The sequence below is a fragment of the Phascolarctos cinereus genome, unplaced genomic scaffold, assembly GCF_003287225.1.
Source record: "Phascolarctos cinereus isolate Bilbo 61053 unplaced genomic scaffold, phaCin_HiC Scaffold_1;HRSCAF=81, whole genome shotgun sequence".
NCBI classification, from domain to species: Eukaryota; Metazoa; Chordata; class Mammalia; order Diprotodontia; family Phascolarctidae; genus Phascolarctos; species Phascolarctos cinereus.
Window position 1 is genome coordinate 247,641,097 of NW_027555514.1, and position 24,531 is coordinate 247,665,627.

At 38.3% G+C, this 24,531-nt stretch overlaps 1 protein-coding gene across 1 annotated transcript in view; it reads left to right on the plus strand.

The window, feature by feature from the left end:
- PTPRQ (protein tyrosine phosphatase receptor type Q) overlaps nt 1-24,531 on the plus strand; it is a 267,228-nt gene that overhangs the window by 40,568 nt on the left and 202,129 nt on the right. Inside the window, 1 exon segment of the mRNA XM_020993501.2 lies at nt 17,356-17,528. Within this exon segment, the coding sequence (XP_020849160.2) occupies nt 17,356-17,528 (173 nt within the window).

The following is a 24,531-nucleotide window of genomic DNA, read 5'->3' on the forward strand; positions in this document are numbered from 1 at the left end:
TGCCAGAGAACTAGCTCCTAAGGAAAAGTTCATTTGGTGCTTTGGGAATTAAAATCTCTTGAATGGGTGGAAAACAGAGTTGACTTTTATTTATCTCTGCCTCTTGGCATAGAGCAGATAGAGAGCTGACTTGGAATGATATAAGACCTGGGTTCACATCCTGCTTCTGACACGTACTGACTATGTGAATCTGTGCAAATTACTTAAGTTTTTAGTACCCAGGCAACTCTTTAAGGCTAGAAGTTGCAGGGGAAAGGCCAATCCAATGGATACTCCATCAGAGAGTATCTCATATTACTCGAATCACAGGTTAGCCTTCTGTATAGGGAATTTTTCAAAGGTGCTAGGGTACTTGGTAGGCTGTGATGGTGACCCACTAGATGGTGAGCATTTTCTAAAAGTTAGTAATTCCCCATACACTGACAGAGGGGCAGTGTTGTAGGGGAGATAATACTAGAGTTGGCATTCAAAGACTAGGCTTGAGGCTCTGCTCTTACATTAGGTCCCTTCATCTTCCTGAATCTGTTTCCTCTCCTATAAATGGTTATAACAATACTTGAAATACTTATCTCACATGGGGTGATTAGGAAAACATAAGCTACTATATTTCATAGTAATATATTAATATGTTACGATTACCTCCTTCAGCCTTATACTTTGTAATTGTAAAATTGTTTGGTCATTTCATTTGTGACTGACTCTTCATGACCCTATTTGGGATTTTCTTGGCAAAATTACCGAAGTGGTTTGCTAAGTAAAAAAGAATAACAACATATTTGCATAGCACTATCATGTTTATTTAGTCTTACAGATAAAAAAGGTGTTAAATGAATTAGAAAATGGAAAAAATCAAAACCTTTTTTATTGCATCAAAAAGAAAATATAACAAAATAAAAATCAATTTCTGGACAGAATCTTTCTTAGTTTATCCAAGAACATTCAATACACATATACTTTGGTTTCCACAAAGATACTTATCTCTAAAAGTTGTGTTTAAACCAAGTTTTAAAAAAATATTAATTTCTTTTAAATGCATTAGGCTATAGGACACTTGCTCTGAGAAAGAAATGTATGGTGACTTCTCTCAGATGGTAAATAACCAACTCAGTGGGGTTGTTTTTTAAAGCAGGCTTAATTCCTGGTATTTTCTTCCATTTTGTTTAAATTATATTTTTTTATTCTGAACTTAAACTCCAAAAAAGTTAGCATTATCATATACATAGCAGAAAACAAACAAAAAGGGATTGTATATGAGACTATTATTTTTTATTTTATACTTTCTGTTTTTAATGTTAATATAATTTCATATATCATATTAAATTATAAATATATTAAAAGCAAGAAATGTGAAAGAGATAAATGGTTTAATATATAATCTTTTTTGTGTTCTGCTGTGTATATGGATATGGATACACCATCTATATATTTCTAATATCTATATTAGATATATAATCATTTTCAAAATTGTCCACCACGTTTGTGCTTCTGTCTAAATTTCTTTCTTTGTTTTTTGTGCATTCGAAAAATGTTTTAATATCCATACTATTTTTTTAAAGCAGGATATGCCTGCATACAAGCAACTAGAGTAGAAATTTGAAAATACTTGTGTCATATGCACAGTTTATTTCAGTGATTTATTCATGTTACCCTAGTGGCCAGCTAGATATATAACTCAGCTCTTAAAAGTAGCCTACTGAGCTTCAGTGTAGGATCTTACAAGAGGAATATGTGGAATATTCTTAGCATTTTTCATGTAGTTTGAGGTCATTTAATTTCTATTTAATTGCATTTCAGAATTAGAAAATGCTGTTGGGTTTTGTTTTTGTTTTCCTGAGACTAGCTCTCCCTCTCGGTCACCCAGATTGGAGTGCATTGACCACTCCTGGGTCTGATTCCAATACTGATTGGGCAAAAACATTTTACTTTGCTCCATTTTTCTGACCTGATCTGCTTTACTGCTCCTGGAAGGCCATGTAGCCCTTCCTTCCTGGGGGTTCACCATATTATTGAAGGATTTATTTGCTTAGTTTAGCTCACTGTAGTTCTGAATTCCCAAGTTCAAATGATCTACCAGCCTCAGAAGCCCCAGCATCAGAGACTCCAGGTGTGCACCACCATGCCTGGCTGTGTAAGTGAAGTGATTTGTTCAAGGTTTCACAACAAATAAAGCGAGAAATTAGACTTGAACTCAAATCTTCTGCCTCTAAGACAAATGCTATTACTGTTACATCAGGTTACCTAATGCTTTATGTTTGTTGAACTCAGTGGTTGTATTAAAAGAGAAAGCTGATACTGTGTAAGCCTCCTTCAGAGCCTTACACATTTTTACAAGTGGGCTAGAAGGAGGAATGGATGTTTTGGTGTGTATTATGCCCCAAACATTTTCATTAAGAACCATCCGTTTACACAAAGGCAGCTAAACCAACTTGACAGTCTTACTTTACTTATCTGGCCAGCATGAGTGTATATATACTACATATAGCTGGCAAGTGACTAAAACTCAGTGACAGAAATGGCAATGAAATTGCAAACCGTATTAGGATGGTAATTTACAAAGAAAATTAGAAATAATCATCAAATCTTAGAGCTAGAAGAGACCTCAGTCTAGTCCAGTCTCCATTTGAAGTCAGGGTCTGCTCCGCAACTTAATAACTTATATTTATTTGGTGCTCAGAGTTTTCAAAATGTTTTTCTCAAAACAATCCAGATGTGTAAGGTTGTGCAAAGACCATCATTACTATTTTACAGATGGAGAAACTGAGTCAGAGAGAGGTTGCATGAGTAGTAAATGGTGGGACTAGTACTCAAATTCAGTCTTCTGGCCCTTAAACAGTCCAACGACAACAGCAACAACAACAATGACAACAACAACAGCAACAGCGATAGCAACAGTAATAGTGACAACAGCTTGCGTTTCTATAGCACTCACTGTGAGCCAGGCACTACGCTAAGCGCTTTATAATTATCACTTCATTTGATCCTCACACTATCACTATAAGAAGGGGCTGTTATCATCCCCTCTTTACAGTTTTGGAAACTGAGGCAAACAGAGGTTGTGCCTTGCCTAAGGTCATGTAGATAGTGTCTGAGGCTGTATTTGAACTCAGGTCTTCCTGAGCCCAGGTCCAGCACTCCATCATCTGTTCTACCTAAGCTGCCTCTATTCAAAAACCTTCTATTAATAGAGAATGCACCACCTATTGATGGGGTTTATGATATTTTATAATTATCTCTAATTATTAGAAAGTCCTTATGTCAAGCTTAATTCTCCTTATCTTACCATGGCTAGAAGTAAAGCAGCAAGTCACTGGGGTTAACGCCAGTAATGGGTGGAAAGCTTTAACTTAGTCTGTTGTAGCTTTCATCTTTAAATTGTTCTAAATTGGGAACTGATTATAGAACTGGTCATCTTTTAACTTCTCTAAACCTTGTGCTCATCAAATAAGCCAAGTGATAGGGTATTTTAGTCCAGGGACCATGTCTCCTCTGTGGATGGAGGGTAACTGACCTTGTTTCCCAATTCAGAACACCCGGGGGATGACTGACCTTGACATGATCTTTAGACATAGTCATAAGCCATTGAGCTGAAAGGGACTTCAGGGATTAGGAGGTTACACCCATTTCATTTACAGAGGTGAGGAGAGGTCCCATGACTTCAAAATCACAGTCAGGTATGGGAGAGCTAGTTGTAGAATCATGTTGCTTCCTCATAATACAAGAACAAGTTAGCTGTGGTCACAGATGTTTGGACTCTGTGCCACCTACCCAGCTTTCTCCTAAGTACCATTTATTTGCTGACCTATCATCTATATCTTACCCATTGTCTATAACAAGAATCATCTTATTGGGAGGAAAATGTGTTCCAGGTTCTGAATAACCAACTTGCAAATACATATTTACAACATCACTGATTTGTATGTTGAATACTGCCAGTGAGGTGTATCTCAAATCATTTAGAGTATATTCATCATCTCCTTCAACTCTGGAATCATAGAGTTTTAGATTTAGAAGTGACCTTTGAGATTAATTCCCTCATTTTATGAGTGAAGAAACTGTGATCCAAAGAGATTATCTCATGTAGTCTTGCTTACTAATTATGTGATCATTGCTGTACATCTATAATTCTTTTCCGTACCACCAAATCATCAAGGTTTCACAAATTTTACATATAGAGTACACTAGATTTATATTCAAATTTTCATGCTTTTCCCTTTAGTAATCTCTTTTTATACACAGCATGTTTAACTTTTCCTGTCTATTCTTCTGACCTTTCTACATATGCATAGACATTCAGTATTTCTGCTATCCCTTATAGTTTTTCTCCCTGCCTTCTAATATTATAGGATTTTTTTTGTTCTTCTCTTTCCCTTTTCTTTTAACAAGGTCCTGTAAACATTCTTTTAAGGGCAGTTTATCTGTACTTTTTTTGTTTGAAGCAAGATTACTGAAAAAGAATGAATAATCATTCAGTCACCCAGAGCCATCATTATAAAAATTAAATTAAATTAAATTAAATTAAAGGCAGTATATTCTTCAGTTCAGTTGTTTTTCAGTTGTGTTTGACTTTTTGTGAACCCATTTGGGGTTTTCTTGGCAAAGATACTGTAATGGTTTGCTGTTTCCTTTTACAGTTCAGTTTATATATGAGGAAACTGAGACAAACAGGGTTAAGTGATTAGCGCAGGGTCACACAGCTAGTAAGTGTCTAAGGCCAGATTTGAATTTAGGAAGATTAGTCTTTCTGACTCCATACACTCTATTCACTGTGCTACCTAGCTGCCCTACTTTAATCTAATGTATTCTAGTCTCTTTCTGTTCCAATCTGTCCTCCACTGCAATGCCCAGGTGATTTTCCTAAGCAAAGATATGACCATATCATTACATTGCTCAGTAGGGTCAAGTGGATAGGGCATAGTTTTTGCGGTCAGGAAGACTTGGGTTTATATTCTGCTTCAGACATTCAGTAGCAGTGTGATCCTGTACAAATGACTTAACTTTTCTGTGCCTCAATTTCCTCTTCTGCAAAATAAGGGGATTAGACTCAGTGGTCTCCAAGGTCTCTTACAGCTTTAAATCTACAATCGCATGATCCTATGAGTCTCCACAAGACAAAAATGCATTTGTTCATTGAATACCAGAACTGACCGATTATCCCCTATTCATTCTTTCTGTCTACATTTGAACAACCAAACCATGGGCACACTCCATTGAGTTTTGGCATTTCTGGTAGGTTTATGGTCCTTTTTGCTCTAACCTGTGAGTCTAAAGAGCCATTAATTGCCTGCCATCCTTGCTACATGACTCTCTGCTGTCTAATTATACATTAACCTGTCTGTAGCACATCTGCCACTCTGATCTTCTACCAAGGGTTCTTCTTCTGCCATGTTATCGCAAATAAGGCATTTGTACATCAGTCTTTCATTTGTGCAGTAAGTGAAAACCAGCTTGTTCACCCTCTTTAGCTACTTGGAGGCAAGGACTATTTCCTTCTTCTCTTTGTACCTAGCACTTAGCCCCCTTTTTAACATACAGTAGGTGCCTAATAAGTCCCTAAAGTAGGCGTGTTACAAATGTCTGTTGATTGCCTGATTGCTTGGAACAGCATTCTTATGCATAGGTCCCGGCAAGCACCACCAAAGGGGCAAACATTTCTGCCCTGATATTCATGTACATGCCAGTATCAGTCAGCAGTCCATGGATTTGGCTGAAATGAAGCCAGGTCACTTTGCAGCCCTTTTCCATTATCCTCTTAAAGCCAGTGGATATGGAAGCACACCTATTCTTATACCTCCTAGATCCTCTGTCTGCCCATGCCCCCTGTGCCTTGTGGACAGCACTCATTGCACATTGGCTTTGGCATGTTATAGGCTGATTAGCCCAGATGTTCTAGGCAGCTATCATGGCTTTCCTTGGAGCTCCAGGACAGCCTTTGTGAACAGAACCCAATCATGGGCCAAAAGCCCATGTTCAGTTTTCATAATTTACAGGCTTCATGAGTACAAGTTCAATGTTCATAATTTCACTTTTCCAGTCAAAAAAAAACCACAGTAATACCTCCAAGGTACTTGAAATTAGTTTGCAGAAGAATAATATCCTCTCTCAATTCCTTCGTGAATTTTAACCTGATATGATTCTGTAAACACCTTGATTTCAGTTCTACATCCAGTATTAATAACCTCAAAGATATCAACATATATCGGATTTATCCCACTGTTATGCAATTCATCTGCTGTCTCAAATCCACATATATCCAGAGAGAACTTCGTAGTCTATGCAGTTTTATTAACATTTCCTGACAATGCATGCATGGCTGACAGTTGAAAGGCATGAAAGCCTGCTAGCTTGCTAGGGATCAGTGATGAACCCTTGGTTTTTCTGCCGTGTGAGATGGTGTGGTAAAAGTTAAAAGAGCTGGCAGATTCGTAAAAGAAGACTGGCTTTCTCAGTAGGCTTTCAACCAGGAACAAGATGACCTCCTACATTTTTGGTGCATAACCACTTGTGAGGAGACGCATCATGAGTAGAGTGGTAGATAAGGCTTGGCCTTTTCCGGCTCGGATCTAGACTGTATCTATACCATTTACTCTCTACTGCATCCATCATCTCTGCCTTCTCCCCACTGGAATCTTGAACTATGCCACTGAACCAACCTTAGGTTCTGATAAGCCACTTTTGCCCTTACTTTGCCTATATACAGGCCTTCTCCCCACTTCCAAGACATTTCCACATGCTAACTCCTTCCCTTTCCCAGTTCTTTTTTGTCTTATCTTCTCTCATCATTATTCAAGCTCCTTGAGGGCAAGGACTAATTTACTTGCTCTATTTTTATAGCCATTCTCTCTCTCTCTCTCTCTCTCTCTCTCTCTCTCTCTCTCTCTCTCTCTCTCTCTCTCTCTCCATCTCTCTCTCTGCCTTTCTATCTTTGTTCTTGTTGTTCAGTTGTTTTGATTGTATCTGACTCTTCATGACCCCTTTTTAGGTTTTCTTGACAAAGATACTGGAGTGGTTTGCCATTTTCTTCTCCAGCTCATTTTGTAGATGAGGAAACCAAGGCAAACAGGGTTAAGTGACTTCAGTATCGCACAGCTAGTAAGTGTCTGAGCCCGGATTTGAACTCACAAAGATGAATCTTTCTGACTCCAGGCCCAGCACTGTATTCACTGTACTACCTAGCTGTCTATGTATGTATATATCTTTCTCTCTGTCTCTGTCTGTCTGTCTTTCTCCCACTCTTTCCACTTATCTATCTATTTCTGTCTTTCTCTGTCTCTAGATTTGGAATCAGGAAAACCTGGATTTGAATCCTACTATCTACACTGACTAGTTATATGACTGTTTAAATCCCTTCCCCTTTCTTAACCTCAATTTGCTCACCTGTAAAATGAGGGGATTGGTTGTAGAGTAACCTCTAAGGCCATTCATAGCTCTCAATTCTATGAGGTAATAATAATAATAATTATGATACAATCATGATCAATCATCATCATCCTATGAGATCATATATAAACCTCATAGACCTCAAGGACACAGGATGAATCCTCTTATTTCTTGGTCATTTTCCATTTTCCATCCATCTAAGTTTTGCTAACTCTTCATCCCAGATAATTTGTGGAATGTTGACTCTTTTGACTTGTAGTTGTTGATATCTTATAAGGCTACAAGAGACATAGAGACCACTGTAAACTTTTTCACAGATGATAGTCCTTGGCTGGTGATATGTGTTACAAGTTCCTGTTCTTATCCTTCATTTTCACTAGTCATCTGTGCCTCCAGTCACTGAGCCCAATCTACCTTCTTCAGACTCTGATTATTTTTGAATGCTTCTTTGAGGCAAAGTCTTCCCAATTATTCATAGTCCTTACATGGGATCATCCTGATTTCCTGACACAGCCTCTTGTAACCATCCCTTCTAGCCTCTTCTTCTGTATCAAGCTGTGTCCTTCCTGCCATCTGCTGTTTTGCTTTTCTCCCTGATTTGTGTTTTCTGGGCTGGCAGGAATTTTTTACTCAGTTTTCAGCTGCTGTGAGTAGTTCATCAATCTCTTAAAGATTCATCTTTTTTGAAGTCCCCTAGCTTTCAGTGTGCCAGCCAGCATGTCTGCATGCAATTGCTTTCTCAACAGTATTCTTTGAATTTTCATTATTTGAATTTGTGCAATGTTGAGGGCTATCTTTGGGCAGGGGAGTGGATGGTCCAATTGGTTACAAATGATTCTTTCAATCAGAATAAATACATGAGGCAAGCAGCAACAACAACACAATAAAACCTACCTCATGCCTTTTAGGAAGAAATCCATTTGACCATGTGCCTTCCCACTGGGATCATCCCGTGCCCCCAGTTAGTTTTCCCTCTTCTGGAAATGTGTGGTTTCAATCAGTAGCTATTTAGTAAGTGCCCACTATGTGCCACGCATTGTGTTAGACACTGTGAATACGACTGTAATAAATGAAATAAGCCCACTTTTCAAGAAGTTTGCTTTCTAATAGAGTGAGATTCGTGACAAAAAGGGACTAGACGCTTTCCTGTTCATTGCACTTTCTTCCTCTGCATTTGTCAATGTAGTTCTTGTGCTCATCAGTCCACTGCCTAATGATGGCATTGCCATGAACGAGAGCACACATATGATTCTCTTTCAAGACTCTTATATATGTTTTCTACTTCCACAATAAGTTATAATTAGGAGTTCTTAAACCCAGACCAAAATCCAATGCTTTTTCGACTACTATTTCATGCTTCTTGACCGTACTGTAATCCTACTTTTGAAATTTATTTCAAAATAAACCCACCAATAGATTCCATCTATAATGGATCTTATATCCTATCACAGACTCACAGAATTTAGAATTGGAAAGGGGAGAGAATAGAGGGAATAAACATTTATATCATGCCTTTTAATTATTTCCACATATTAACTCACCCCATTTTTATAGTCAGGAAACTGAGGCCAACAGAGATTAAGTAACCTGCCCAGAGTCACTTAGCTGGTAAGTGTGGGAGGCTGGCATTGAACCCAGGTATTCCTGACTCTAGGCCCACCCCTCTATCCATTGCACCACCAGTTGTCTCTGGTCCCTTGTAAGGGGCAAGAGTGACCATCTGGTATACCCAAAATGGAATCTTCACCACAGGTTTTCATAAAGAATGGGTGAAGTGTTCAGGTGAGAGTATTACCATTGGTTCTTCTCCTGAGAAGTGGAAGAAACTCTGTTAATGCTTGCCAGGATATGCCAGTGCACTCAGGCCCACCCTGGCAAACACATCTCACACTTTATGAGAGCCATGATTTACCCCATAAAATATCTCATTATTTTTATCTTTCTCTTCATTAATTTTCTTAAATTGTTTTTCCCTTCCTCTCTCATCCTTTTTAATTTCTCTGGATTCAGGCGTGTGATGTAGCACAAAGGACACTGCAATGCATTTCTGGACTTTATTTCTAAAATGTGGATAATAACAATAGCTAGTATCGATATAGCACTTAAAAGTTTTCTAAGTGTTTTACATTTATTATCTTGTTTGATTCACACTATAAACATGGATCTAACCATGTCACTTCCCAATCAGTAATGTCTAGTGCGAGGGTTGGGAACCAGCAGCCTCGAGGCCATATGTGGCCCTGTTGGATTCAGTCAAAGGGTTGCACTTGAGGACCTAGAGGGCCATATGTGGCCTCAAGGCCACAGCTTCCTCACCCCTGGTCTAGTGTTTCCCTAGCACCTCCAATATGAAATATACAACCCCTTGTTTGTAGTTCAAAGTATTCCAAAACCTGCCATATTCCTACCTTTCTAATTTTCTTACACATTACTCTCAAGGAGGGCTAGTAGTTCTGGGGTGAGGGCTTGTCAAGCCCTTTTCAGAGCTTCTCATTCACCTTTGGTGTCTGCCTAGCACTCAGCTGTCACCTGTGGCCCCAAGAAGCTGTAGTATGTGCAGTGGCTACGCCCCAGTAAAACCATCTTGGTAGACTGTCTAAACCAGGTTGAGGGTAACCAACAGGCCTGAAACCCGTCAATGAGTTAGGGGGATGTCTACCCCAAGCATGTGAAGACTTTCCTTGGTGAAATGGGCAGATGAGAACAATTTGTTTGAGCGACCATGAAGGCGGCTGAAGCTTAGATTTTGGTCAGACATCAAAAGCACCCATGTCCTACTGGACAATGGCTAGTCATCTTCACTTTTGTCTTGCCGTTGGACTCTGATGACTCTGGAAGAGAGAGTGAGTACTTGTACAACTCTGTCTCACTTAAATCCAGTTCACACACATGTTGAGATTTCACCCATGATGTCATTGGTCCTCTTTGAAAATGAAGGATAACCAAAAAACAAAACGCATTACTCCTTTTCCCACCCCCCCACTTCCGTGCCATGAATTCTCTGATACAAAGACACTAGCCATCTTGCTGTTCCTCACACAAGATACTCCATCTTCTAACTCTGGGCTTTTCACTGGCCATCTTCCATTCCTAGAATATGCTCCCTCCAGGCCTTCCTGGCTTCCTGGCTTCCTTCAAATCCAAGCTAAAATCCCACTTTGTACAAAAAAGCCTCTCCTGATTTCCCTTAATGCTAACCTGATTTACCCTTGAATGTACCTTGTTTGTCCATAATTGTCTACATGCTATCTCCCCCATTAGACTATGACCTTCTTGACAGCAGGGGCTGTTATTTACCTTTATCTTTATGCACAACACTTAGCACAGTGTCTGGCACATAGCAGGAGCTTAATAAATGCTTTTTGACTGACAGTAACCCTGTAAGGTAGGTGCTTTCATTACCTCGATATTCCAGAAGAAGAAACAAAAGTTGAGAGAGGTTAAGTGATTTGCCTAGAGTCACACAGCTAATATGTGTCTGAGGCAGGATTCAAAATCAAATCTTCCTGAGTCTAATCCAACACTCTATCCACTAGGCCTCCTAGATGTTTCTAATTTATTTACTATAACAAGGTGGTTGTCAGGTTCAAATGAGATAATGTAAGTGAAAATGTTACAATGATGTATAAATATCAATTATTGTCATTTTTATTCTGAGACAAGTTTCTTTATTTTCTTTTCTCAGTAAAAGCTTCACTTCTAGTTTGAACCTAGTTAATTGTTGTGGGTGTAGGGGAGAGAGCTAGCTGGGAAGATGAGTTGAAATCCTTCCTCTCATATATCCTGCCCGTGTGATGCTTGTCCCTCATTGCTCTAGGCAGATCTCTAAGATTCTTAAATTGAAAAGAAGCTGCTCCGCTGTATTGCTAGAGGGAGTTTTCATACCTCGGATTCTTTATACCAATGACATCACAGGGCTCATCCTTATGTATTTTCCCTCATCTCTTTCTGAGGTAACTTCTTAATATTTTTTACTCCTTTTAACGACCTGGGTCTCCATTGTGCCATAGACAGAGCTCTGTACTCAGAGTCAGGAATACCTGAATTCAAATCCTGCCTTAGACACTTTCTAGCTATGTAACCCTGGGCAACTTACTTGCCTCTGTCTTCCTCAGTTTCCTCATCTGTAAAATAGGAATAATAATAGCACCCACCTTCCAGGGTTATTGTGAGAATCAAATGAAATAATATTTGTAAAACACTTTGGAAACTTTAAAGTGTATTATAAATTATATAAACTATTATTATTTAGATGTTCTGAGATCTGTTGTTTTATTTCCCTATTTCCCCTTTTATTCTAAGCTCTCAAAACCCAGATGGGCTAGTTTACCTCCTATTGGGCCATAGCTTTGTTCAGCTTGCATTGATATGTTCTTTACTACAAAATGTGCATACAGTTCTCTCCCTGTCTCTGTTTCTCCATCCTCTCTTTGTGTCTCTGTCTCTCTTTGTGTCTCTGTTTCTCTCCTTCCCCTCTCTCTCTCTCTCTCTCTCTCTCTCTCTCTCTCTCTCTCTCTCTCTTTCTCTCTCCTTCCCTCCCCTCTTCCCTCTGCCATACATGGCATGACTGTGCATTCAGTCTTCCCACCTGAAATGGTCTCCTTGAAATGCGTTACACTTGCACATGTACAACCTATATTGAGTTGCTTGCCTTTTCAGTGAGGGTGGGTGGGGAGGGAGGAAGACAGAAAATTTGAAACCTAAAGTTTTAAAAACATATGTTTTTTTAAAAAAATGTTTTCACATGCTACTGGGAAATAAGAAATATAGGAAATGGGGTACAGAAGTCTGTCCTGCCCTACAGGAAAATAGAAGGGGAAGGGGATAAGAGAAGGGGAGAGAGATAGAAGAGAGGACAGACTAGGGGAAGGGATATTCAGAATGCACGACATCTTGGGGTGGGGGGAGGGGGGAGATGGGGTGAAAATTTGGAACTCAAAAACTTGTGGAAGTGAATGTTGAAAACTAAAAATAAACATTTATATTAAAAAAATCTTTGAAAAAAAATCTCATTTGAAAATCCATAAGGATCAGCTCAAAAGTAATTTCCATTCCACTTTGCCAATTCACTAGCCAGATCATGGTCTGCTTTAGAGCAGAAGTCATCTTGTAACACACAGAAAATCCTACCCCATGCAACTACAAATAAAACAAAACTAATTTATTTTTACCCTCTATCTTGTACCATTTTGTGTGTATATCTATCTATCTGTTTCATCCTTTACCAAATTCTCCTCCAAAGTCTCATGGAGATGACTGTTGAACTCCTGAAAGCCAGACCAATGGGGGATAAATTGGTTCCATGAAAACTAGAAAGGTTCAGAGTACAGAGGAAGATCCTCTTCCTCTTAGACTGCCTACGTCCCTTCCAATCTGGCCTTAAGTGCCAATCTGAGGTCTTTTCAGATCTCCCCAGCCATTAGGGGCCCTCCTAGCCCCATTACTTTGAATTTGTCTTATATATAGTTTGTGTTTATTTGTGTGTGTATGTGATGCAATAAAATGTAAACTCCTTGAAAAAAAAAAGAAATGCATTACACTTGGATGAGTTCTTGAGTACTATTTGTAACAATCCTTGATCCTCTATTTCAGCTATAGCCCTTCGCTGTTCTGAATTTAAAAGCTTCTGACAGAGGATGGCTAACCAAGAATACAGAATTTGGAATCAGACATCCAGGGTTCATATTCTATCTCTGGTGCTTATTGCCTCTGTAATCTCTCTGGGCCTCAGTTCCTCATCTGTAAAGGCAGGGGATTAGACTAGATCACTTTTAAATTCCATTCTAGTTGTGAATATTTAATCTTAAAATGCTCTGATCCCAGCTTCCCACCATTTTGTTTCATATGTGCTAGACTGCAAGCTCCTTGAGGGCAGGAACTGTCTCTTCTTCTTCTTCTTCTTCTTCTTCTTCTTCTTCTTCTTCTTCTTCTGCTGCTGCTGCTGCTGCTGCTGCTGCTGCTGCTGCTGCTGCTTCTTCTGCTGCTGCTTCTGCTTCTTCTGCTTCTCCTTCTCCATTTCCACCTCCTTCTCCTCCCTCTCCCTCTCCTCTTCCTCTTCCTCCTTCTCCTTCTCTTTCTCCTTTTTTTTCATTACCAGAGCTTAACACAGTGCCTGACACCTATTAAGTACTTTATAAATTTTTATTGATTAAAATAGATTAATATTATTCAGTCCAACCTTAAATGTCTCTTTTACTTTTACAGGCACAATTAATATGACTATCTCCATAACTTGGTTATAATCATCTCTCTCTCCACTATTTCATTCTTGAAGACAGTGAACAGAGGCTTTAGCCTTGGCCTCTTTACCAGAATTACCACAAAATTCTTCCAGCTGGCCTGTCCCATTTACTTCTATTACGTTCTTCAAAAATAAATCCAATGTCTCTGTGGATCTGAAGCTCACATCAAAAGCCTTACTTCTAGGGATTTGAATTACTGCAAATATGTCCCTGGGGTTCATCTCACTTGAATTAATAACCAGAGTCCCTACCACCACATAATCTCTTTCTGCGCAGCTGCTCCATTCCTTTTGAAGCAAATCTTCTCTTATAAGGGTCTTCCCCCATCTTCCTCCCATCCTAGAAACTGCAGAGTTTTGCTTTCAGAATGTCCCATTTTCCTCCTGTTTAGGAGAGACAAAACAAATAAAGTGGAACCAGCATTTGCCTTCCCTTCTTTTTTTACTTTTTCAACTACAGATTCTCTATTCCTCTCTTTATCTTGTCCTGTTTTCCTGTCTTCTTTCCTTAAAGTTCTCCTTTGCAGCTGACAGCATTCCCTGGAAAATATTCAGGATTCTGCATAGCTCAACTTGTATGGCTCAGTTTCTGTTGCTTTTAACTTTTTCCTTTCTCCACAAAGGGCTGTATTCCTTGTGCCCACTTCATGGTTTTCCTGACTTCTACCTCATAGACCTTATGGTTAGCCTGTTTATCTCTTGTCCCTACTTTTTCATTCCCCCTGAAGTCACTGTTTCCTTTCTCCCAGTATGCTCAACTTACAGAGATAAAGTTCATTTCAGCCTTAAAATAGCCCATTGAAGTAAGTAGAAAAGGCAATATTGGCAACCCAGAGATGAGGTAACTGAAGCCCTGTGGAGTTAAGGGGACTCACTCATGGTCACTCAGTCAAAAGACAGAATAAGAGTGAGACCCCAGGACTGCTAATTATGTATAGTTTCAGTGTTTTTTTCCCCAATACTCAACTGCTGAAATACTCTAACTTATCTGTGAACTTACTGATTTGAAAGTTTCCTCCAACAGTGCGTGGCTACCCAACCACACTTACCCATTCAATGAGCCTATTGTCCAGATTCTCTGAAAGGGGGCAGGGGGTCTATCCAATATGTTAGAAGCCTTCCTTGGTTTCTCCTGACTTTGTGAAGACTCCAGCAGAACAGGCTGGCCACCCACCTGTTATTTATCATCCTTACATGACGATCCCATTTCCTTTTTCTGTCGTACCTTTCTGTGATAGCTTTTCCTTCTATTCATTTCCAAAGTATCTCATTCTTTATGCATTTACTTAACTCATACCCATTTCCCTCTCCATTTTCCTTTGTATAGTATTCATTTTTAATTCTTCAGAGAAGACTTTTTCCAATACACTTGTATATTTTCTGAATGTCACCCTTGATATCTACCTCATATATAACATGAGTGTATGTATATACACACCTATATATGTACATAGTCATATATGTGTGTGTACATACACACACATGTATGCATATACATATACATATACATAGACATAGACATAGACATAGACATAGACATAGACATAGACATAGACATATACATATACATATACATATACATATACATATACATATACATATACATATACATATACATATACATATACATATACATATACATATACATATACATATACATATACATATACATATACATATACATATACATATACATATACATATACATATACATATACACAAGCAGTTAGGTGACACAGTGGCTAGAGTGCTGGGTCTGGAATAAGGGAGACTCATCTTCCTTAGTCCAAATCTGGCCTCAGACATATACCTAGCTGTGTGATACTGGGCAAGTCACTTAATCCTGTTTGCCTCAGTTTCCTCAACTGTAAAATGAGCTTGCGCAAGGAAATGGCAAACCAGTCCAGTGTCTTTGCTAAGAAAACCCCAAATGGGGTCTCAAAGAGTAGACAAGTGAAATGACTAAACAGCAATAATGCATGTGTGTATGTGTGTGTATGCATGTGTATATATGTATATATACATATATAATTCGTATATAACATTAATGTTTGCAAAGTGCTTTACAAATATTATCTCATTTTATATTCATAACAACACTATGATATAGGTATTATTATTATTATCCCTATTTTACAGAGGAGAAAATTGAGGCTGAGTGAGGTTAAGTGACTTGTCTAGGGTCACACAGACACATATAGTGTTTGAGACTGGATTTGAACTCAGGCCTTCCTAAATCAAAGTCCAATGCTCTATCTATGCCCTGTGCCACCTAATTTTCTCAACAAATATAATGTGTTTGTATATGTGCGCACATATACATATATATTATATATATATATATATATATATATACATATATATTTTACAGAGAGAGAGAGACAGAGAGAGGGAGATAGAGGCAGAAAAAAAAGACAGAGACAAAGAGGATGGAGACAGAGAGGACAAAGAGCTTAAATTTAAATACTGACATATACTTTCATAGTTACATAGTTTATTTGATGTTGGAGGAATTAACTTCATTTGCCCTTGAAAACATTTTTCCTTGCTATCGTGTAAATCAATATCATAATAGCTAGTATTTATAGAGCAGTTTAAGCTTTGCGAAGGCATTGTTTCATTTGGTCGTCATGTGATTTAGTGGCGATAATACTGTAATTTGGAGCCAGACATCAAAGTACTGGGTTCAAAGTCTGGCTCTAGTGCTATTTCTGAACCTCTTTTTTCTTATCCATATAATGCAAGGAGTGCGCAAGATGACAGCAAGCTAGGTCTCTTTGGCCTCTAAATATGTGTGATATTAGGAAGTGCTTTTAACACCCTTATTTTATAGATGGGGAACCTTGCATTCTGAATGGTTAAGTGACTTGCCCAGGTCCAAATAATTATTAAGGGTCAAGAAGGTATTGAAAGCAGGTTGGCCTGACTACAAGTATAGCATCTGCCTTAATTAAAAAAGTTTGATCCAATTGATTTGTAGTGCATGTCAACATGTTAACTGATAGCCAAAATAAGATAATATACATAAAGTTCTCTGCAATCTTTATAGCACTATATAAATTCCAGTCATTACTAGTGTTCTGTTATTAGAGTCAGCATGACATCATGGGTAGAGGGGCAGCCTTGGAGTCAGGATGATTTGGGATCAAGGCCTGCTTATAAGACTTACTGGCTGAGTGATCATGGGCAAGGGACTTGGTAAATTTCCAAGATTTAAAGTTATAGATGAATTGCCAATCCTCCTCCCCTTCTTCCTCCTCCTAATTATCCTCTTCTTCTTCCCCTTCCCTCTTCCTTTCTCCTCCGTCTTTCTTCTCCTCCTCTTTCTCCTTCTCTTTCTTCTTGTTATGATTATTTTTATTAACTCTTGGATGTTTCAATAAGAGGTTAAGATGAAAACTAAAATGAATTTTTTCATTTAATATGTAATTTGTTTGGCCTGAATAAGAACTTTAAAAAGATGAGAATGCTGAGTTTTGAAAGTGATTGCATTTCATTCTCTTCTCACTAATTCTTCTGCTAAAACTCATAGAAATTAGTTTTCAAATGCCCTTTTATTTGAAGACCCTCATGCTATGTTTTAGATATTCACAAACTGACAGTGTTTCCTAGTTTTTCCTTTTCAGTCGTGAGATGGTAAAACAAGCTATAGTCCAGTGAGATTTCTCTTGAAGAACCTGAACCTTTTAGAGTATATTCTTCTAACCTTTTTTCTTTCTTTTTTTTTTTCATTTTAGTTCCAAGTGCAGTGTTTGACTTACAGCTTTTAGAAGTTGGAGCCACACTAATAAGCATTACTTGGAAGAAACCAAGGCAACCCAATGGAATCATTAGTCAATATAGAGTACGAGTGTTTGTTTCAGAGACAGGAATTATTTTGGAAGATACCTTGCTTACAGGAAAAGATGAGGTACTGACTTTTATTTATTTGTTTTTGATTACTTGGTTGGGTCTGCCATTGGAGACCTTAAAAGTGTTTCCTGTTGTCTTCATTCAGGAGTGTATCTAATGCATCCTTCCATAGTACAGAGGCAGCATCCATGTGGTTTAGTAGATAAAGCAGGCTTTTTAAATATTTAATAATATTTTATTTTTTTTCCAATTACACGTAAAGATAGTTTTCAAAATTCACTTTTGAAAGATTTCGAGTTCCAAATTTTTCCTCTTCCCTCCCTTCCCTTCCCACTCCCCAACATAGCATGCAATCTGATATAGGCTATACATGTACAATCATGTTAAATATATTTCCACATTAGTCCTGTTGTTAAAGAAGAATCAGAACAAAAGGGAAAAACCATGAGAAAGGGAAAAAAATTAAAAAACAAGTAAAAATAGCATGTTTTGATCTACATTCGGATTCCATAGTTCTTTCTCTGGATGTAGTTAGCTTTTTCCATCACAAGTCTTTTGGGATTGTCTTTGATCATTGTATTGCTGGGAAGGGCTAAGTCAACCATAGTTGATCATTGCACAATGTGGCTGTTACTGTGTACAATGTTTTCCTGCTTCTGCTCACTTCACTCAGCATCAGCTCATGTAAGTCGTTCCAGGTTTTATTGAAGTCTGCCTGCTTGCCATTTCTTATAGCACAATAGTATTCCATTACATTCATATACCACAACTTGTTCATCCATTCCCTAATTGATTGATATCCCCTCAATTTCCAATTCTTTGCCACCACAAAAAAGAGCCGCTATAAATATTTTTATAAATGTGAGTCCTTTTCCCTTTTTGATGATCTCTTTGGGATACAGATCTAGTAGGGCTATTGTAGAGCAGGGGTTCTTAACCTGAGGTCTGTAGATTTTTTAAATTTGGAAAGTTTTTGGTTTTCAGTGTAATTATATTTATTTGCAATCCCATTTATTTTATTTTGTGGATTTAGAGAATATCATTTTGAGAAGGGGTCTTTAGGTTTCACCAGACTGCCAGAAGGGACGAGGAGACAAAGAAGGTTAAGAATCCATAGTATGTAGAACTAGACTTACAGACAGGAATTCCTTGGTTCAAAAACAAGCTTTGTTACTTACTACATGTGTATCCCATGTGTAGGTGAATTGTTAAACCTCTCAGACCTCAATTTTTATCTGTAAAAAAAGACAATTATAATTGTAGCACTACTTCAAAAGCTAGCCACGAGGCTCCAAAAATAAGATTATGACTATAAAATGCTGTAGAAATATCTGTAAAATTAGAGAGGGCTAGAACTAAATGGCTTTGAAGAGCTCTTCTAGCTCCAAATCTCTGAGTATCACAAATCTATCAAGACCTTAAAGGGATTTTAGAAACTATTTAGTGCAATTCCTTCATTTTACCAATGAGAAAACTGAGGTTCAGGAATTTAGTTTACTTGTCCAAGATCGTATAATAGGTAGTAAGTATCAGAGGCAGGATTTGAACCTAGGTCCTCCAATTTCATATCCTTGGTGTTTTCTGTTACACCATGCTGCTTCCCTAAGTTTGTGACCTAAATCTGAGTAGTGTTGACCATTAGTCTCTGAGTTTTTTAGATCATGTACCTCTATCAATTAAAAAAGTTGAGCATGTTTCACATCTTCAATATATTTTATTTTCCATATTGACGTGCTTGCATAAGTACCAAAATGCTTGTAACATATGCATTCTAAAGTTTAAGATGATCTTAGAGTTAATATGGAACTGCTGTAATTTATTGAGTAACAGTAATATAGTGAGACCTACACTTTAGAAGAAATCACTTCGGCAGCTAGGTAGAGACTGTACTGGAAAAGAGAGAGACTTGAGAAAGGGAGGTTGGTTAAGGTCCTATTGTAGTAGATGAGGGAGAGATGAGACAAGGGTTTGGATGAAGGTGGCTGTGTGAGTAAAGAAAAGGGAGATGTTATGAAGGCAGAATCAATGAGATTTAGCAACAGATTGGATATGTCACATTTGTTAGAGTGAAGAATTGAAGGTGACACTGAGGATATGAACTTGGGTGATTGAAAAGATGATAACGCTCTCAACAGTAATAGGAAGTTCAGAAGAATGTATTTAGGAAAGATAATGTAATGAGATCTGCAATGCACCTTGTAAACCATCCACATCTGCTCATCTTCGTGCATTTCACTTTGCACCATAAAAATGAAAAATGGTGTGAGGTATTTATTGGGGGATATATCTCATAGACCACTTCTCTAGAATGTAGAACATCCAAGGATACAGAGCTGAAGGTTTTCTGCTGTAGCTTTAGTTGTAGGTATGCTAGGAGATAAAATGAGAGATTTTCCAATGTCACTTACATAAGTGTTGGTGCCCAAATGACATGAGGCTATGACCCCACAAGGGACAGAAAGGAGGGTGCTGGTCGACTGTGTGGCCCAGAAAGAGGAGGGAGTGAGGTAATGGGTAATGTTGTACAAGTCCTGGGATTGGCTATTATGGAGAAAGGTGGGATAAGAGTCACTTTACTACTTTTAGATAGATCGATTGAACTTGTCTCTACTTTGGAGATCATTTGTATAGATAACTTATCAAGAGAATTTAATCTAGTACCTATTTGGATAAAAAGTCGTCACTAAAAGAATCTTTGGGAAAACTCATCCACAACTTCTGGTGATAGGTTTTTGTTAGGAAACTTTCTATATCCACTGTTGTCTGTTTTACAATTTATTATTATTATTATTATCATTCACAGGATCATAGATTCAGAGATGAGGTAGATCTTAGATGATACTGAGTTCAACCCTCTCATTTTGCAGATGAGGCCTAGAGTGGTTCACTTGGCCCAGGTTGCTCAACTAGTGTGAGTTGGAATTCAAACCTAGGTCTTTCTGATTCCAAGTCCAGTGATTTCTGCACCACACCACACAGTTTCCACTGAAATTTAATTCTGATGCCCTGTCCCGGTATAAAGGTGACCCTGGTTTCTGAAGGCTTTGTCAATGGAGTACAAACTCTAGCAGTTCAATTCAATTCAATACAAAGCAATGCATGAAGTGATTAAGTGCCTGTTTTATGATAGGCATTATACTAGGTCCTTGAGATTCAAAGATAAAAATGGAAACAGTCCTTTTCTCAAGGACTTCACATTCTACAAGAAAAAACAATAGGTATATGGATAAGAAAAGAAAACACATACAAAGGAACTTTGGGAAGGGAAAATGCTAACAATTGGAGGGATCATGGAAAGAAAGTGACACTTGATCTGATCTTTGAGTGGAGCTAGGGATGGCAAAATGAGAAGGCTTTGGGTATCATCCTAACAAAGATCCTTGTATCAGTCATATGATAACCAAACAAGAGAGGTCGAGGAGTCACATCCCTAGATAGTTGGCTACCGAGTGGTGGATGTTATTTACTTTTTGGGTGGTGGTGAATCTGCACAACAGCTCACACAAATCACATCTATAAAGGCACGGGTGGCCTGCGCTCTTTATCAGCGAGAGAAGTATACAAACTGGTGAAATCATGTGTCTTTCAAATACTAAGTCCAGATTATGATCATTTTTATCTATAGATGAACAGACTAAGATGTCTTCACACCCTATCAACCTTGTTTTGAAACTTTGATATTTCTTTGAATGTCGTAAGATATTTTGTGTATTGGATTCGAAGAATAATAACAATTTAAAAATAGTTGAATAAGAGTAGTTTACCCTTATACTAAGAATTAGGGGTTTGGGGACCAAGGAGGACAGAATCATGGACAATGGGTTGAAGTTCCTTAGAAGCCAAGTTAGGCTCAATGTTAGGAAAGACTTCTTTAGTATAGAAGGTGTCCCAAAGAGGAATGGCTGTCTCGGGAGATAGCATGTTCCCTTTCAATGGAGGTCTTAAAGCTTACTTACTTGTTGGGTATGTTATTGTTGTTGTCGAGTCATCTCAGTTGTGTCTAAGTCTTTGTGACCTCATTTGGGGTTTTCTTGGCAAAGATACCAGAGCGGTTTACCATTTCCTTCTCCAACTCATTTTACTGATGAGTAAACTGAGGCAAACAGGGCTAACTGACTTGGCCAGGGTCACACAGCTAGTAATTCTGAGGCCAGATTTGAATTTAGGAACATAAGTCTCACTGATTCCATCCACCACCCAGCTGCTGAATATGTTGTTAGTTTCATACATAATATGTGTGTGTGTATATACACACACATGCTAAGGAGTACAACATTTGTGCCAAAGGGGACCACTGTACCTGCCATCACTAACAATCCCACCAGTGGGGCAGCTTAAGCTTATCTAGGTAAAACAGCAAGATGTCCTGAGAGAGAGGCAAGGTTGGCATATGCCAGGCAAGTCAAACCTCTGGCATCACCTCTCCTTAGACACTGGTGGAGACAGCCCAAACCCTACACCTATGAGCTCAGGACAGGAGGGCCCTGCCTTCCAACCACCTGGTTCCAGTTCTTCAGGAAAACATCTCTCGTGACGATATTATATAGAAACTGTCTCTGCAGGTGCTGCATCCCCTGCCTGCTAGCAGCCACAGCTACTTATGGAAAAGAGAATTCTCTCTGCTAAAGTTCAGGGCACCATTAAATGGTTCAACATCAGAAATGGGGATGGTTTTATCTATGGAAACAGCACTGAATAGTTGCATTACCATTTGTTTTGTAGTTGCTCCCCAGTGTCTCGGGCTTTTGAATTGATGCGGCTGAACCCTTCTTGGAAAGCTCCTTTGTTCATCTCTCCAAGGAAAGCCTAGGAGCTCTCCTTTTATTCAACTGCAATTAGGTCTCTTCTGGTTTCGTTTGGAGCAAAAATGCCAATATGGAGAGCTCAGTTCTTACAGTAGTGTTTGAATTCATTGATCATCAGGTAGGATAATCCCAAATTCAGAGGCCTGATAGTTATATTAATGCATTGATGGGCTATTTCTCAGACATCTTTATGTCATGTTCTTGTACTTTAGCCAGCACTTCCAACCAGCACTCTAGCTCCTGTCCTAGGGCCTGGGCTTCTGATTTGTGACCCATCACTATTTCTGGCCTGACGCAGACCCACAGGATGCAACTCTGACTATCTTATGCCATCCTGATAAGTGTGTATTTCCCCAAACCTTTAATGTTTTCTGTTTCTTACTCTGGAAACAGTAATGATACAGAATGCAACCATTTCGGCAAAGGACTTGTCAATGAATTGCTCTATAATTTCACTCAACTTCTCTGAGACTTTCCTGATCAAAACATAACTCCTAGGCCACTATTCCTGTATGTGTATTGTTTTCTCGTATTAGAATGTAAATTCCTTCAGGCCAGGGGCTGTCTCGATTTTTGTATTTGTATTTTTAGTGCTTATTACAATGCCTAAAACATAGTAAACATTTATTAAGTACTTTTTCCTTCCTTTCTTCCTTTCTTCCTTCTTTCCTTCATAGGATTTTCTGGCTCACTTTTTACTACTCCATTAATGTCAATATTCAAACAGAAAGAACCACATAGGGCTGATGGCTTTTAGGTACATTATTCTGTTTTGTGGATCTCCAAGGCCAAAATAATTCATTACCTGGTAGCCAACATTCTGGCAATACGCTTTTCTGTACTTAACTAGGCTGGTCATCTTGTCCACATTACGTTGGCAGAACTTTAAAAAGTATAGAGTTGGAAAGACAATGGGATATAGCGGATAGAAGGCTGGCCTTTTATTCAGGAAGACCTACCTCTGACATATCCTGGCTATGTCACCCTGGACAAGTTACTTAACATCTCAGTCTCCTAGAAACTCTCCAAGACAATAAGTTGCAGTGTGTCTATCTTCATTGGTAGGAAATTTTCTAATAGACTGTTCTCTATACTATTGAAATTACAAGTCTGGTAAAAAACAAACTGCAGAATTTTCAAGCTATGATGAAAGAATCTAAAGACTAATGACAAAATAAGATTTGCTATGATAATGCGTTAATTATATCAATAATATTCTAGTTGCCAGGGTCTACTAGGTCATATGTATCAAGATCTGTCACCGAGACAGTATGTTTGTTTTTGACTTAGCTCAGCAATTCCAAAAATTGTAGGTCTTAACATGTTCTTTAATTTGGGAGTTCTTAATCTTTTTTTGTATGGCATCTGTTGACAATCTGGTAAAATGGATCCCTTCTCAGAGCAACGTTTTAAAATGCATGAAATAAAATATAAAGTATTACAAAAGAAACTAGTTACATTAAAATAAAGTTATGAAAATCTTAAAAAAAAAAAGAAGTTCATAGACCCCAGGTTAAGAACTCCTCCTTTAATTAATTTTTTGACTTTGGAATTCTCCTGTCTGTGGCTCATAGTTCCATTAAGAGTCAACCAATTTTCACCATACCGACAGCTCTTCTTTTTATCTTTTCCTTTCTGCTAACACTGCAACCTTTTTTCCTTTTAAAATTATTTCTTATAATCCTTTAGGATTATTTGAAATAACTTGGATAATAAAATTTGGAATCTGAATACTGATTGCATAAATGAATGAAAATGTGAAGACCAGTTAATGAAAATTTCGTGATGGCACTAGAAGTAATGAATGAACTCTGAGTTCTGGTGAAATTAAGGTTGAGAATCATCACCCCAGCTACTGACAGAGCCTTTTCAATGGATACCAATAACTTGGGGAATAGAAGCAGTTGAAAACATTCATTGCAAGTGTCAGGTTAAAATGGCCATTAACGAATGCTTGACTCTGTTAAGAGAATTGGCTGTTAGAATTGGCTACATTGGGGTAAAATCATGATGGATTTTCATGCAAAGGCTGAATTCAGAGAAAATTCCTTCTTTGCACTCAGTCCTTCATAGCCCCTCACAGAGTGTGTGCACACAGTAGAGCTTCTATTGTTGATTGATTGATAGTGGACACAGCTGTGTGGTGCGGACATAATATATTGGTTATAGAGTCAGGAATGCCAGAGCATCTCTGAGTTATGTCCTTGTGGCTCAGGCTACTCTGATTTGCCTGTGGAGGCATGGCAGAAACCAGAA